The sequence below is a fragment of the Oncorhynchus masou genome, chromosome 24 (genome assembly GCF_036934945.1).
Source record: "Oncorhynchus masou masou isolate Uvic2021 chromosome 24, UVic_Omas_1.1, whole genome shotgun sequence".
Lineage (NCBI taxonomy): Eukaryota > Metazoa > Chordata > Actinopteri > Salmoniformes > Salmonidae > Oncorhynchus > Oncorhynchus masou.
This window is the reverse complement of record NC_088235.1, coordinates 8,584,196-8,601,083: the sequence shown is the minus strand read 5'-3', so window position 1 is coordinate 8,601,083 and position 16,888 is coordinate 8,584,196. Positions and strand designations below refer to the sequence as shown.

The 16,888-nt window shown below is 42.1% G+C and overlaps 1 protein-coding gene across 1 annotated transcript in view; it reads left to right on the top strand.

The window, feature by feature from the left end:
- LOC135513380 (disintegrin and metalloproteinase domain-containing protein 12-like) overlaps nucleotides 1-16,888 on the top strand; it is a 280,995-nt gene that overhangs the window by 41,423 nt on the left and 222,684 nt on the right. Inside the window, exon 2 of the mRNA XM_064936305.1 lies at nucleotides 9,071-9,192. Within this exon, the coding sequence (XP_064792377.1) occupies nucleotides 9,071-9,192 (122 nt within the window). The remainder of the gene's footprint in view (nucleotides 1-9,070; nucleotides 9,193-16,888) is intronic.

Below are 16,888 nucleotides of genomic sequence, written 5' to 3'. Positions count from 1 at the left end.
GGGAATATTGGGCAGCAGGGCTGGGGAATATAGGGCAGCAGGGCTGGGGAATGTAGGGCAGCAGGGCTGGGGAATATAGGGCAGCAGGGCTGGGGAATATAGGGCAGCAGGGCTGGGGAATATAGGGCAGCAGGGCTCGGGAATGTAGGGCAGTACTGCTGGGGAATGTTGGGCAGCAGGGCTGGGGAATATACGGCAGTAGTGCTGAGGAATTAGGGCAGTAGTACTGGGGAATATAGGGCAGCAGGGCTGAGGAATTAGGGCAGTAGTACTGGGGAATATAGGGCTGCAGTGCTGGGGAATGTAGGGCAGCAGGGCTGGGGAATATAGGGCAGTAGTGCTGAGGAATTAGGGCAGTAGTGCTGAGGAATTAGGGCAGTAGTGCTGAGGAATTAGGGCAGTAGTGCTGGGGAATGTAGGGCAGCAGGGCTGGGGAATGTAGGGCAGCAGGGCTGGTGAATGCAGGGCAGCAGGGCTGGGGAATATAGGGCAGCAGGCCTGGGGAATGTAGGGCAGTAGTGCTGAGGAATTAGGGCAGTAGTGCTGAGGAATTAGGGCAGTAGTGCTGAGGAATTAGGGCAGCAGGCCTGGGGAATGTAGGGCAGTACTTCTGGGGAATGTAGGGCAGTAGGGCTGGGGAATATAGGGCAGCAGGGCTGGGGAATATAGGGCAGCAGGGCTGGGGAATATAAGGCAGCAGGGCTGGGGAATATAGGGCAGCAGGGCTGAGGAATGAAGGGCAGCAGGGCTGGGGAATATAGGGCAGCAGGGCTGGGGAATATAGGGCAGCAGGGCTGGGGAATATAGGGCAGCAGGGCTGAGGAATGAAGGGCAGCAGGGCTGGGGAATATAGGGCAGCAGGGCTGGGGAATATAGGGCAGCAGGGCTGGGGAATATAGGGCAGCTGGGCTGGGGAATATAGGGCAGCAGGGCTGGGGAATATAGGGCAGCAGGGCTGGGGAATATAGGGCAGCTGGGCTGGGGAATATAGGGCAGCAGGGCTGGGGAATATAGGGCAGCAGGGCTGGGGAATATAGGTCAGCAGGGCCGGGGAATATAGGGCAGCAGGGCTGGGGAATGTAGGGCAGCAGGGCTGGGGAATATAGGGCAGCAGGGCTGGGGAATATAGGGCAGCTGGGCTGGGGAATATAGGGCAGCAGGGCTGGGGAATATAGGGCAGCAGGGCTGGGGAATGTAGGGCAGTACTGCTGGGGAATGTAGGGCAGCAGGGCTGGGGAATGTAGTGCAGCAGGGCTGGGGAATATAGGGCAGCAGGGCCGGGGAATATAGGGCAGTAGTACTGGGGAATATAGGGCAGCAGGGCTGGGGAATGTAGGGCAGCAGGGCTGGGGAATATAGGGCAGCAGGGCTGGGGAATATAGGGCAGCAGGGCTGGGGAATATAGGGCAGCAGGGCTGGGGAATATAGGGCAGCAGGGCTGGGGAATGTAGTGCAGTACTTCTGGGGAATGTAGGGCAGCAAGGCTGGGGAATGTAGGTTAGGTCAGGAACATAGTGGCGGGGTGAGTAAACAAGGCTGGCTGACAGTGAAGGACAGAGGAACATCAGGGGTTTGTTACACAAGGCTGGCTGACAGTGAAGGACAGAGGAACTTCAGGGGTTTGTTACACAAGGCTGGCTAACAGTGAAGGACAGAGGAATTTCAGGGGTTTGTTACACAAGGCTGGCTGACAGTGAAGGACAGAGGAACATCAGGGGTTTGTTAAACAAGGCTGGCTGACAGTGAAGGACAGAGGAACTTCAGGGGTTTGTTACACAAGGCTGGCTAACAGTGAAGGACAGAGGAACATCAGGGGTTTGTTACACAAGGCTGGCTGACAGTGAAGGACAGAGGAACATCAGGGGTTTGTTAAACAAGGCTGGCTGACAGTGAAGGACAGAGGAACATCAGGGGTTTGTTAAACAAGGCTGGCTGACAGTGAAGGACAGAGGAATTTCAGGGGTTTGTTAAACAAGGCTGGCTGACAGTGAAGGACAGAGGAACTTCAGGGGTTTGTTAAACAAGGCTGGCTGACAGTGAAGGACAGAGGAACATCAGGGGTTTGTTAAACAAGGCTGGCTGACAGTGAAGGACAGAGGAACATCAGGGGTTTGTTAAACAAGGCTGGCTAACAGTGAAGGACAGAGGAACTTCAGGGGTTTGTTAAACAACCTGGCTAACAGTGAAGGACAGAGGAACATCAGGGGTTTGTTAAACAAGGCTGGCTGACAGTGAAGGACAGAGGAACATCAGGGGTTTGTTAAACAAGGCTGGCTAACAGTGAAGGACAGAGGAACTTCAGGGGTTTGTTAAACAAGGCTGGCTAACAGTGAAGGACAGAGGAATTTCAGGGGTTTGTTACACAAGGCTGGCTAACAGTGAAGGACAGAGGAACTTCAGTGGTTTGTTAAACAAGGCTGGCTAACAGTGAAGGACAGAGGAACATCAGGGGTTTGTTACACAAGGCTGGCTGACTCAGAAATTCTCGGGTTGAGTCATGAGAATGAGAAGAGAAAGAAGTGGATTGAAGAAAAGAGACACATCGCAGACTGCTGAATGCTCTCACAGTTTTATTGTGAAATGTTTCCACTCAAATGTCTTGGTCAGGCTTTGTTAAAACTGTGTAGGTCTCTCTCTCTCTCACACACACACACACACACACACACACACACACACACACACACACACACACACACACACACACACACACACACACACACACACACACACACACACACACACACGCGCGCACGCACACACACATTCCTCTACTCTGTTCATACAATCAGAAAAGGTCTAGTTTGCCAAGTATTGTGTTTGAAATGTGATGCAGAAGTAGACTGAGAAAAACCAAGGACAAGCTGGTCGGACGGTCAATATCCTTCAGTTCCCCCTCTGAAACAAGCTGGTCAATATCCCTCAGTTCCCCCTCTGAAACAAGCTGGTCAATATCCTTCAGTTCCCCCTCTGAAACAAGCTGGTCAATATCCTTCAGTCCCCCTCTGAAACAAGCTGGTCAATATCCTTCAGTTCCCCCTCTGAAACAAGCTGGTCAATATCCTTCAGTCCCCCTCTGAAACAAGCTGGTCAATATCCTTCAGTTCCCCCTCTGAAACAAGCTGGTCAATATCCCTCAGTTCCCCTCTGAAACAAGCTGGTCAATATCCTTCAGTCCCCCTCTGAAACAAGCTGGTCAATATCCTTCAGTTCCCCCTCTGAAACAAGCTGGTCAATATCCTTCAGTCCCCCTCTGAAACAAGCTGGTCAATATCCTTCAGTTCCCCCTCTGAAACAAGCTGGTCAATATCCTTCAGTTCCCCCTCTGAAACAAGCTGGTCAATATCCTTCAGTTCCCCTCTGAAACAAGCTGGTCAATATCCTTCAGTTCCCCTCTGAAACAAGCTGGTCAATATCCTTTAGTTCCCCCTCTGAAACAAGCTGGTCAATATCCTTCAGTTCCCCTCTGAAACACGCTGGTCAATATCCTTCAGTTCCCCCTCTGAAACAAGCTGGTCAATATCCTTCAGTTCCCCCTCTGAAACAAGCTGGTCAATATCCTTCAGTTCCCCCTCTGAAACAAGCTGGACAGACAGTCAATATCCTTCAGTTCCCCTCTGAAACAAGCTGGACAGACAGTCAATATCCTTCAGTTCCCCTCTGAAACAAGCTGGACAGACAGTCAATATCCTTCAGTTCCCCTCTGAAACAAGCTGGTCGGACGGTCAATATCCTTCAGTTCCCCTCTGAAACAAGCTGGTCAATATCCTTCAGTTCCCCTCTGAAACAAGCTGGTCAATATCCTTCAGTTCCCCTCTGAAACAAGCTGGTCAATATCCTTCAGTTCCCCTCTGAAACAAGCTGGTCAATATCCTTCGGTTCCCCTCTGAAACAAGCTGGTCGGACGGTCAATATCCTTCAGTTCCCCCTCTGAGCACCCCCCCCCCCCCCCAAACCCCACCCCACCCCCCACACACACTTCCTCTAATCCCACACACGACCACAGCCGACCGACTGACCGACCGCATAATGACCAAAAACAAATCAGTCAGTCACACAAACACACGGAGGGAACCCAGCGGCCTGGAAATGATCAGTCTTTGAGAGAGAGAGAGTCTCATCCAGAAGAACAAACAAACGATAGATTCACAATGTTTGTCCTGAGACAAATGGAGCCAATAAACTGTTCTGTGTTAAGACGAGCCACTGGATCTCCATGGTGCCTCCCAAATGGCACCCCATTCCCTATATAGTGCACTACTTTGGACCAGGGCCTATAGGGTATCATTTTAGACACAGCCCTGGGTTTCGATTTCCCCACAAGTCTGAGGAGAGGTGATTACTGTAGTAGAGATCCTCTTAGCTTGGTCTTTAAGTACCCTGCTATTGGATTAGTATATCTCCTGTTAGCTTGGTCTTTAAGTACCCTGCTATTGGATTAGTAGAGATCCTCTTAGCATGGTCTTTAAGTACCCTGCTATTGGATTAGTAGAGATCCTCTTAGCTTGGTCTTTAAGTACCCTGCTATTGGATTAGTAGAGATCCTCTTAGCTTGGTCTTTAAGTACCCTGCTATTGGATTAGTAGAGATCCTCTTAGCATGGTCTTTAAGTACCCTGCTATTGGATTAGTAGAGATCCTCTTAGCTTGGTCTTTAAGTACCCTGCTATTGGATTAGTAGAGATCCTCTTAGCTTGGCCTTTAAGTACCCTGCTATTGGATTAGTAGAGATCCTCTTAGCATGGTCTTTAAGTACCCTGCTATTGGATTAGTATATCTCCTGTTAGCTTGGTCTTTAAGTACCCTGCTATTGGATTAGTAGAGATCCTCTTAGCATGGTCTTTAAGTGACCTGCTATTGGATTAGTAGAGATCCTCTTAGCTTGGTATTTAAGTACCCTGCTATTGGATTAGTATAGATCCTCTTAGCTTGGTCTTTAAGTACCCTGCTATTGGATTAGTAGAGAACCTCTTAGCTTGGTCTTTAAGTACCCTGCTATTGGATTAGTAGAGATCCTCTTAGCTTGGTCTTTAAGTACCCTGCTATTGGATTAGTAGAGATCCTCTTAGCATGGTCTTTAAGTGACCTGCTATTGGATTAGTATATCTCCTGTTAGCTTGGTCTTTAAGTACCCTGCTATTGGATTAGTATATCTCCTGTTAGCTTGGTCTTTAAGTACCCTGCTATTGGATTAGTAGAGATCCTATTAGCATGGTCTTTAAGTGACCTGCTATTGGATTAGTATATCTCCTCTTAGCATGGTCTTTAAGTACCCTGCTATTGGATTAGTAGAGATCCTCTTAGCATGGTCTTTAAGTACCCTGCTATTGGATTAGTATATCTCCTGTTGGCTTGGTCTTTAAGTACCCTGCTATTGGATTAGTAGAGATCCTCTTAGCATGGTCTTTAAGTACCCTGCTATTGGATTAGTATATCTCCTCTTAGCATGGTCTTTAAGTACCCTGCTATTGGATTAGTAGAGATCCTCTTAGCATGGTCTTTAAGTACCCTGCTATTGGATTAGTAGAGATCCTCTTAGCATGGTCTTTAAGTACCCTGCTATTGGATTAGTAGAGAACCTCTTAGCATGGTCTTTAAGTACCCTGCTATTGGATTAGTAGAGAACCTCTTAGCATGGTCTTTAAGTACCCTGCTATTGGATTAGTAGAGATCCTCTTAGCATGGTCTTTAAGTGACCTGCTATTGGATTAGTATATCTCCTGTTAGCATGGTCTTTAAGTACCCTGCTATTGGATTAGTAGAGATCCTATTAGCATGGTCTTTAAGTGACCTGCTATTGGATTAGTATATCTCCTCTTAGCATGGTCTTTAAGTACCCTGCTATTGGATTAGTAGAGAACCTCTTAGCATGGTCTTTAAGTACCCTGCTATTGGATTAGTAGAGATCCTCTTAGCATGGTCTTTAAGTACCCTGCTATTGGATTAGTAGAGATCCTCTTAGCTTGGTCTTTAAGTAACCTGCTATTGGATTAGTAGAGATCCTCTTAGCTTGGTCTTTAAGTAACCTGCTATTGGATTAGTAGAGATCCTCTTAGCTTGGTCTTTAAGTACCCTGCTATTGGATTAGTATATCTCCTGTTAGCTTGGTCTTTAAGTACCCTGCTATTGGATTAGTAGAGATCCTCTTAGCATGGTCTTTAAGTACCCTGCTATTGGATTAGTAGAGATCCTCTTAGCTTGGTCTTTAAGTACCCTGCTATTGGATTAGTATATCTCCTGTTAGCATGGTCTTTAAGTACCCTGCTATTGGATTAGTAGAGAACCTCTTAGCATGGTCTTTAAGTAACCTGCTATTGGATTAGTAGAGATCCTCTTAGCATGGTCTTTAAGTACCCTGCTATTGGATTAGTAGAGATCCTCTTAGCATGGTCTTTAAGTACCCTGCTATTGGATTAGTATATCTCCTGTTAGCTTGGTCTTTAAGTAACCTGCTATTGGATTAGTATATCTCCTGTTAGCTTGGTCTTTAAGTAACCTGCTATTGGATTAGTAGAGCTCCTGTTAGCTTGGTCTTTAAGTACCCTGCTATTGGATTAGTAGAGATCTTCTTAGCTTGGTCTTTAAGTGACCTGCTATTGGATTAGTAGATCTCCTATTAGCTTGGCCTTTAAGTACCCTGCTATTGGATTAGTAGATCTCCTATTAGCTTGGCCTTTAAGTACCCTGCTATTGGATTAGTATAGATCCTCTTAGCATGGTCTTTAAGTGACCTGCTATTGGATTAGTATATCTCCTGTTAGCTTGGTCTTTAAGTACCCTGCTATTGGATTAGTAGAGATCTTCTTAGCATGGTCTTTAAGTACCCTGCTATTGGATTCTGGAGCCAGTGTGTCTGTGTGTGAGTTCATGATGGAGTTTTAAGCGGAGATTGCTGTCTCGGTCACAGTCCTGAGTGGCAAAACACTCTGTATAGCTGCCCTTCTCTTTTACCTCACCCTCCTCAAGCTCCTCAGGCGATACATAGTGCCTGGCCGGTATTGGAGATTGGCGGAAAATGTGGCCAGCCATAATCGACTGAAGCCCTAGAGCTCTTAGGACAGGGACCATTAGGTCTCACTTAACTCAGACAAACAGAACAGAAGACTCCTCAGAGACTGGAAGTAGATAAGCAGACCACACAGAAGGAGAATAACCTATCTTAGAAGGCTCAGATCCCCCAACTCCTCCATGTGGTTATCACAGAGATCACTAGCAATCCAAGCTCAGAGGGCCCAAACCTATGGCCCAAACCCCAAGCGATACAAAGACCAATCCAAGCTCAGAGGGCCCAAACCTATGGCCCAAACCTATGGCCCAAACCCCAAGCGATACAAAGACCAATCCAAGCTCAGAGGGCCCAAACCTATGGCCCAAACCTATGGCCCAAACCCCAAGCGATACAAAGACCAATCCAAGCTCAGAGGGCCCAAACCTATGGCCCAAACCTATGGCCCAAACCCCAAGAGATTGAAGGAAGCAATCCAAGCTTGGAATACTCAGGCTCAGAATGCTTAGAACCCCCCCAACATAATTATTCAAATGAACATCAGCTTGTGTTGATGGGATGGTTCTGGTTTCCAGGGAGACTGACATTTCTTCTCTTCCCTTGATGTCTAAATGCTACTGGTGATTAGTGATGTGTGCGCGCGCGCGCGCGTGTGTGTGTGCACGTGCGTCAGGCTCTTTGTGTTAACTGACAGTCTACATAAAAGCACAAAAACAGATGTCTTGAAAGAACTCTTGAGTTTTTTTGTTTTTTTTACGCCTGCCATTTTTATGACTTCATCCTCTTGTCAGCTGCAACACAAGGTGCTGTTTGCTCTGTCTGTCAGATAGGACTACAGTAATTATATGTTAATTGTGACATCCTGTATCGCAGGGTGAGTACCGTGTCAAACCCTGTTCTACCACGTACAGTTTAACTGTTACAATGGTATCCCCCCCCCAGGTCTTCATAATGGGGATGGGATGACAGATCCACTGTGCAGGAAAACAGCTCAGTGAAGCACGAGGCTGCCGTCTGTGTTAAACCCTGTTCTACCACGTACAGTTTAACTGTTACAATGGTATCCCCCCCCAGGTCTTCATAATGGGGATGGGATGACAGATCCACTGTGCAGGAAAACAGCTCAGTGAAGCACGAGGCTGCCGTCTGTGTTAAACCCTGTTCTACCACGTACAGTTTAACTGTTACAATGGTATCCCCCCCCCAGGTCTTCATAATGGGGATGGGATGACAGATCCACTGTGCAGGAAAACAGCTCAGTGAAGCACGAGGCTGCCGTCTGTGTTAAACCCTGTTCTACCACGTACAGTTTAACTGTTACAATGGTATCCCCCCCCCAGGTCTTCATAATGGGGATGGGATGACAGATCCACTGTGCCTGCAGGAAAACAGCTCAGTGAAGCACGAGGCTGCCGTCTGTGTTAAACCCTGTTCTACCACGTACAGTTTAACTGGTACAATGGTATCCCCCCCCCAGGTCTTCATAATGGGGATGGGATGACAGATCCACTGTGCAGGAAAACAGCTCAGTGAAGCACGAGGCTGCCGTCTGTGTTAAACCCTGTTCTACCACGTACAGTTTAACTGTTACAATGGTATCCCCCCCCCAGGTCTTCATAATGGGGATGGGATGACAGATCCACTGTGCAGGAAAACAGCTCAGTGAAGCACGAGGCTGCCGTCTGTGTTAAACCCTGTTCTACCACGTACAGTTTAACTGTTACAATGGTATCCCCCCCCCAGGTCTTCATAATGGGGATGGGATGACAGATCCACTGTGCAGGAAAACAGCTCAGTGAAGCACGAGGCTGCCGTCTGTGTTAAACCAACGTCAGTTTCCCAGACTGATACACCCCCTGTGAATTTGAACGGGATGAGTATGTCAACTGTCATCCAAGTGGATGTCTTTCCTCGTTGAAGTGAGCACTATCTTGTTGTTTCTGTAGGTAAGCGTCTTTGTTGACTGAGCTGAATCTCTACAGACGCTCAACGTCAATGTGATTGGGCGAGAGTACGTCAGCGAAGTCTCACTCCTTCTTCTAATGTGTTTTACTTCTCTCGTCCACAGGGAGAACACTTACTACAACCAATCAGCAGAGGTCTACCGCCAAGCTGGAACACTACGGGACAACTGTACCTCTCCTATTGGTCGGAGAAGAATGGAGACCAGTCACTCTGCTCCAATCACAGGTCAATATCAACCAGGGCGGGTCTGCACAAGATACCTATTGGCTATCAAATCTATAAATCTATACTCTATATAGTATACATCTATATAGTTAATATATCTATGGTATATAGTCTACTACTCTATATAGTATATATCTGCTGGTATACAGTCTACTACTCTATATAGTATACATCTATATAGATGCCTATTGGCTATCAAATTGTAGCCTGGAATTAAACTGAAGAAACAATACTGAAACAGGCGATACTCAGTAGTAGAGTAGTCTACTAATCTATATAGTATATATCTATGGTATATAGTCTACTACTCTATATAGTATATATCTATGGTATATTGTCTACTACTCTATATAGTATATATCTATGGTATATAGTCTACTACTCTATATAGTATATAGTCTACTACTCTGTATAGTATATATCTATGGTATATAGTCTACTACTCTATATAGTATATATCTATGGTATATAGTCTACTACTCTATATAGTATATATCTATGGTATATAGTCTACTACTCTATATAGTATATATCTATGGTATATAGTCTACTACTCTATATAGTATATATCTATGGTATATAGTCTACTACTCTATATAGTATATATCTATGGTATGTAGTCTACTACTCTATATAGTATATATCCATGGTATGTAGTCTACTACTCTATATAGTATATATCTATGGTATATAGTCTACTACTCTATATAGTATATATCTATGGTATATAGTCTACTACTCTATATAGTATATATCTATGGTATATAGTCTACTACTCTATATAGTATATATCTATGGTATATAGTCTACTACTCTATATAGTATATATCTATGGTATATAGTCTACTACTCTATATAGTATATCTATGGTATGTAGTCTACTACTCTATATAGTATATATCCATGGTATATAGTCTACTACTCTATATAGTATATATCTTTGGTATATAGTCTACTACTCTATATAGTATATATCTATGGTATATAGTCTACTACTCTACATAGTATATATCTATGGTATATAGTCTACTACTCTGTATAGTATATATCTATGGTATATAGTCTACTACTCTATATAATATATATATATCTATGGTATATAGTCTACTACTCTGTATAGAATATCTATGGTATATAGTCTACTAATCTATATAGTATATATCTATGGTATATAGTCTACTACTCTACATACTATATAGCTGTGGTATAGTCTACTACTCTACATAGTATATATCTGTGGTATATAGTCTACTACTCTATATAGTATATAGCTGTGGTATAGTCTACTACTCTATATAGTATATATCTATGGTATATAGTCTACTACTCTATATAGTATATATCTATGGTATATAGTCTAATACTCTACATAGTATATATCTATGGTATATAGTCTACTACTCTGTATAGTATATATCTATGGTATATAGTCTACTACTCTATATAGTATATATCTATGGTATGTAGTCTACTAGTCTATATAGTATATATCCATGGTATATAGTCTACTACTCTATATAGTATATATCTATGGTATATAGTCTACTACTCTATATAGTATATCTATGGTATATAGTCTACTACTCTTTAAAGTATATAGTCTACTACTCTATATAGTATATAGCTGTGGTATATATTGTACTACTCTATATAGTATATAGCCTACTACTCTGTATAGTATGTAGTCTACTACTCTATATATTATATAGTCTACTACTCTATATAGTATATAGTCTACTACTCTATATAGTATATAGTCTACTACTCTGTATAGTATATAGTCTACTACTCTATATAGTATATAGCTGTGGTATATATTCTACTACTCTATATAGTATATAGCCTATTACTCTGTATAGTATATAGTCTACTACTTTGTATTGTATATAGTCTACTACTCTGTATAGTATATAGTCTACTACTCTATATAGTATATAGCTGTGGTATATATTCTACTACTCTATATAGTATATAGCCTATTACTCTGTATAGTATATAGTCTACTACTTTGTATAGTATATAGTCTACTACTCTGCATAGTATGTAGTGTACTACTCTATATAGTTTATAACTGTGGTATAGTCTACTACTCTATATAGTATACAGCTGTGATATATAGTGTACTACTCTATATAGTATATAGCTGTGTTATAGTCTACTACTCTATATAGTATATAGTCTACTATTCTATATAGTATATAGCTGTGGTATATGTTCTACTACTCTATATAGTATATAGCCTATTACTCTGTATAGTATATAGTCTACTACTCTTTATAGTATATAGTCTACTACTCTGTATAGTATATAGTCTACTACTCTGTATAGCATGTAGTCTACTACTCTATATAGTATATAACTGTGGTATAGTCTACTACTCTATATAGTATATAGCTGTGACATATAGTGTACTACTCTATATAGTATATAGCTGTGGTATAGTCTACTACTCTATATAGTATATAGTCTACTACTCTATATAGTATATATCTGTTGGAATATTTTATTTATTTATTTTATTTCACCTTTATTTAACCAGGTAGGCAAGTTGAGAACAAGTTCTCATTTACAATTGCGACCTGGCCAGGATAAAGCAAAGCAGTTCGACACATACAACGACACAGAGTTACACATGGAGTAATACAAACATACAGTCAATAATACAGTAGAAACAAGTCTATATACGATGTGAGTAAATGAGGTGAGATAAGGGAGGTAAAGGCAAAAAAGACCATGGTGGCAAAGTAAATCCAATATAGCAAGTAAAACACTGGAATGGTAGATTTGCAATGGAAGAATGTGCAAAGTAGAAATAAAAATAATGGGGTGCAAAGGAGCAAAATACAGTAGGGAAAGAGGTAGTTGTTTGGGCTAACACCCTGTCGTTCTCAACCAACATCATGGCGGTGGCCCGTTCCTGTAGGTTCATGCTCTACAACATCCGCAGAGTACGACCCTGCCTCACACAGGAAGCGGCGCAGGTCCTAATCCAGGCACTTGTCATCTCCCGTCTGGATTACTGCAACTCGCTGTTGGCTGGGCTCCCTGCCTGTGCCATTAAACCCCTACAACTCATCCAGAACGCCGCAGCCCGTCTGGTGTTCAACCTTCCCAAGTTCTCTCACGTCACCCCGCTCCTCCGCTCTCTCCACTGGCTTCCAGTTGAAGCTCGCATCCGCTACAAGACCATGGTGCTTGCCTACGGAGCTGTGAGGGGAACGGCACCGCAGTACCTCCAGGCTCTGATCAGGCCCTACACCCAAGCAAGGGCACTGCGTTCATCCACCTCTGGCCTGCTCGCCTCCCTACCATTGAGGAAGTACAGTTCCCGCTCAGCCCAGTCAAAACTGTTCGCTGCTCTGGCCCCCCAATGGTGGAACAAACTCCCTCACGACGCCAGGACAGCGGAGTCAATCACCACCTTCCGGAGACACCTGAAACCCCACCTCTTCAAGGAATACCTAGGATAGGATAAGTAATCCTTCTCACCACCCCCCTTAATGATTTAGATGCACTATTGTAAAGTGGCTGTTCCACTGGATGTCAGAAGGTGAATTCACCAATTTGTAAGTCGCTCTGGTTAAGAGCGTCTGCTAAATGACTTAAATGTTAAATATAGGTGGGCTATGTACAGGTGCAGTAATCTGTGAGCTGCTCTGACAGTTGGTGCTTAAAGCTAGTGAGGGAGATAAGTGTTTCCAGTTTCAGAGATTTTTGTAGTTCGTTCCAGTCATTGGCAGCAGAGAACTGGAAGGAGAGGCGGCCGAAGAAAGAATTGGTTTTGGGGGTGACTAGAGAGATATACCTGCTGGAGCGTGTGCTACAGGTGGGAGATGCTGTGGTGACCAGCGAGTTGAGATAAGGGGGGACTTTACCTAGCAGGGTCTTGTAGATGACATGGAGCCAGTGGGTTTGGCGACAAGTATGAAGCGAGGGCCAGCCAACGAGAGCGTACAGGTCGCAATGCTGGGTAGTATATGGGGCTTTGGTGACAAAACGGATTGCACTGTGATAGACTGCATCCAATTTGTTGAGTAGGGTATTGGAGGCTATTTTGTAAATGACATCGCCAAAGTCGAGGATTGGTAGGATGGTCAATTTTACAAGGGTATGTTTGGCAGCATGAGTGAAGGATGCTTTGTTGCGAAATAGGAAGCCAATTCTAGATTTAACTTTTGATTGGAAATATTTGATATGGGTCTGGAAGGAGAGTTTACAGTCTAACCAGACACCTAAGTATTTGTAGTTGTCCGCATATTCTAAGTCAGAGCAGTCCAGAGTAGTGATGTTGGACAGGCGGGCAGGGGCCTGTAGCGATCGGTTGAAGAGCATGCATTTAGTTTTACTTGTATTTAAGAGCAATTGGAGGCCACGGAAGGAGAGTTGTATGGCATTGAAGCTTGCCTGGAGGGTTGTTAACACAGTGTCCAAAGAAGGGCCAGAAGTATACAGAATGGTGTCGTCTGCGTAGAGGTGGATCAGAGATTCACCAGCAGCAAGAGCGACCTCATTGATGTATACAGAGAAGAGAGTCGGTCCAAGAATTGAACCCTGTGGCACCCCCATAGAGACTGCCAGTGGTCCGGACAGCAGACCCTCCGATTTGACACACTGAACTCTATCAGAGAAGTAGTTGGTGAACCAGGCGAGGCAATCATTTGAGAAACCAAGGCTGTCGAGTCTGCCGATGAGGATGTGGTGATTGACAGAGTCGAAAGCCTTGGCCAGATCAATGAACACGGCTGCACAGTAATGTTTCTTATCGATGGTGGTTAAGATATCGTTTAGGACCTTGAGCGTGGCTGAGGTGCACCCATGACCAGCTCTGAAACCAGATTTCATAGCAGAGAAGGTATGGTGAGATTCGAAATGGTCGGTAATCTGTTTGTTGACTTGGCTTTCGAAGACCTTAGAAAGGCATGGTAGGATAGATATAGGTCTGTAGCAGTTTGGGTCAAGAGTGTCCCCCCCCCCTTTGAAGAGGGGGATGACCGCAGCTGCTTTCCAATCTTTGGGGATCTCAGACGACACGAAAGAGAGGTTGAACAGGCTAGTAATAGGGGTGGCAACAATTTTGGCAGATAATTTTAGAAAGAAAGGGTCCAGATTGTCTAGCCCGGCTGATTTGCAGGGGTCCAGATTTTGCAGCTCTTTCAGAACATCAGCTGACTGGATTTGGGAGAAGGAGAAATGGGGAAGGCTTGGGCGAGTTGCTGTGGGGGGTGCAGTGCTGTTGACCGGGGTAGGAGTAGCCAGGTGGAAAGCATGGCCAGCCGTAGAAAAATGCTTATTGAATTTCTCAATTATGGTGGATTTATCAGTGGTGACAGTGTTTCCTATCTTCAGTGCAGTGGGCAGCTGGGAGGAGGTGTTCTTATTCTCCATGGACTTTACAGTGTCCCAGAACTTTTTTGAGTTAGTGTTGCAGGAAGCAAATTTCTGCTTGAAAAAGCTAGCCTTGGCTCTTCTAACTGCCTGTGTATAATGGTTTCTAGCTTCCCTGATTATAGTCTACTACTCTATATAGTATATAGCTGTGGTATAGTCTACTACTCTATATAGTATATAGTCTACTACTCTATATAGTATATAGCTGTGGTATAGTCTACTACTCTATATAGTATATAGTCTACTACTCTATATAGTATATAGTCTTCTACTCTATATAGTAAATAGTCTACTACTTTGTATAGTATATAGTCTACTACTCTGTATAGTATATAGTCTACTACTCTATATAGTATGTAGTCTACTACTCTGTATAGTATATAGTCTACTACTCTGTATAGTATATAGTCTACTACTCTATATAGTATATAGTCTACTACTCTGTATAGTATATAGTCTACTACTCAATATAGTATATAGTCTACTACTCTATATAGTATTTAGTCTACTACTCTGTATAGTATATAGTCTACTACTATATATAGTATATATCTGTTGGAATATAGTCTACTACTCTATATAGTATATATCTGTTGGAATATAGTCTACTACTCTATATAGTATATAGTCTACTACTCTATATAGTATATAGTCTACTACTCTATATAGTATATAGTCTACTACTCTATATAGTATATAGTCTACTACTCTATATAGTATATAGTCTACTACTCTATATAGTATATAGTATACTACTCAGTATAGTATATAGTCTACTACTCTGTATAGTATATAGTCTACTAATCTGTATAGTATATAGTCTACTACTCTATATAGTATATAGCTGTGGTATAGTCTACTACTCTATATAGTATATAGTCTACTACTCTATATAGTATATAGTCTTCTACTCTATATAGTAAATAGTCTACTACTCTGTATAGTATATAGTCTACTACTCTGTATAGTATATAGTCTACTACTCTATATAGTATATAGTCTACTACTCTGTATAGTATATAGTCTACTACTCTGTATAGTATATAGTCTACTACTCAATATAGTATATAGTCTACTACTCTATATAGTATTTAGTCTACTACTCTGTATAGTATATAGTGTACTACTATATATAGTATATATCTGTTGGAATATAGTCTACTACTCTATATAGTATATATCTGTTGGAATATAGTCTACTACTCTATATAGTATATAGTCTACTACTCTATATAGTATATAGTCTACTACTCTATATAGTATATAGTCTACTACTCTATATAGTATATAGTCTACTACTCTATATAGTATATAGTATACTACTCTGTATAGTATATAGTCTACTACTCTGTATAGTATATAGTCTACTACTCTGTATAGTATATAGTCTACTAATCTGTATAGTATATAGTCTACTACTCTATATAGTATATAGTCTACTACTCTGTATAGTATATAGTCTACTACTCTATATAGTATATAGTCTACTACTCTGTATAGTATATAGTCTACTACTATATATAGTATATATCTGTTGGAATATAGTCTACTACTCTATATAGTATATATCTGTTGGAATATATTCTACTACTCTATATAGTATATAGTCTACTACTCTGTATAGTATATAGTCTACTACTCTGTATAGTATATAGTCTACTACTCTATATAGTATATAGTCTACTACTCTGTATAGCATATAGTCTACTACTCTGTATAGTATATAGCTGTGGTATGGTCTACTACTCTGTATAGTATATAGTCTACTACTCTGTATAGTATATAGTCTACTACTCTGTATAGTATATAGTCTACTACTCTATATAGTATATAGTGTACTACTCTGTATAGTATATAGTGTACTACTCTGTATAGTATATAGTCTACTACTCTGTATAGTATATAGTCTACTACTCTGTATAGTATATAGTCTATTACTCTGTATAGTATATAGTCTACTACTCTGTATAGTATATAGTCTACTACTCTGTATAGTATATAGTCTACTACTCTATATAGTATATAGTCTACTACTCTATATAGTATATAGTCTACTACTCTATATAGTATATATTCTACTACTCTGTATAGTATATAGTCTACTACTCTGTATAGTATATAGTCTACTACTCTGTATAGTATATAGTCTACTAATCTGTATAGTATATAGCTGTGGTATGGTCTACTACTCTGTATAGTATATAGTCTACTACTCTGTATAGTATATAGTCTACTACTCTGTATAGTATATAGTCTACTACTCTGTATAGTATATAGCTGTGGTATGGTCTACTACTCTGTATAGTAT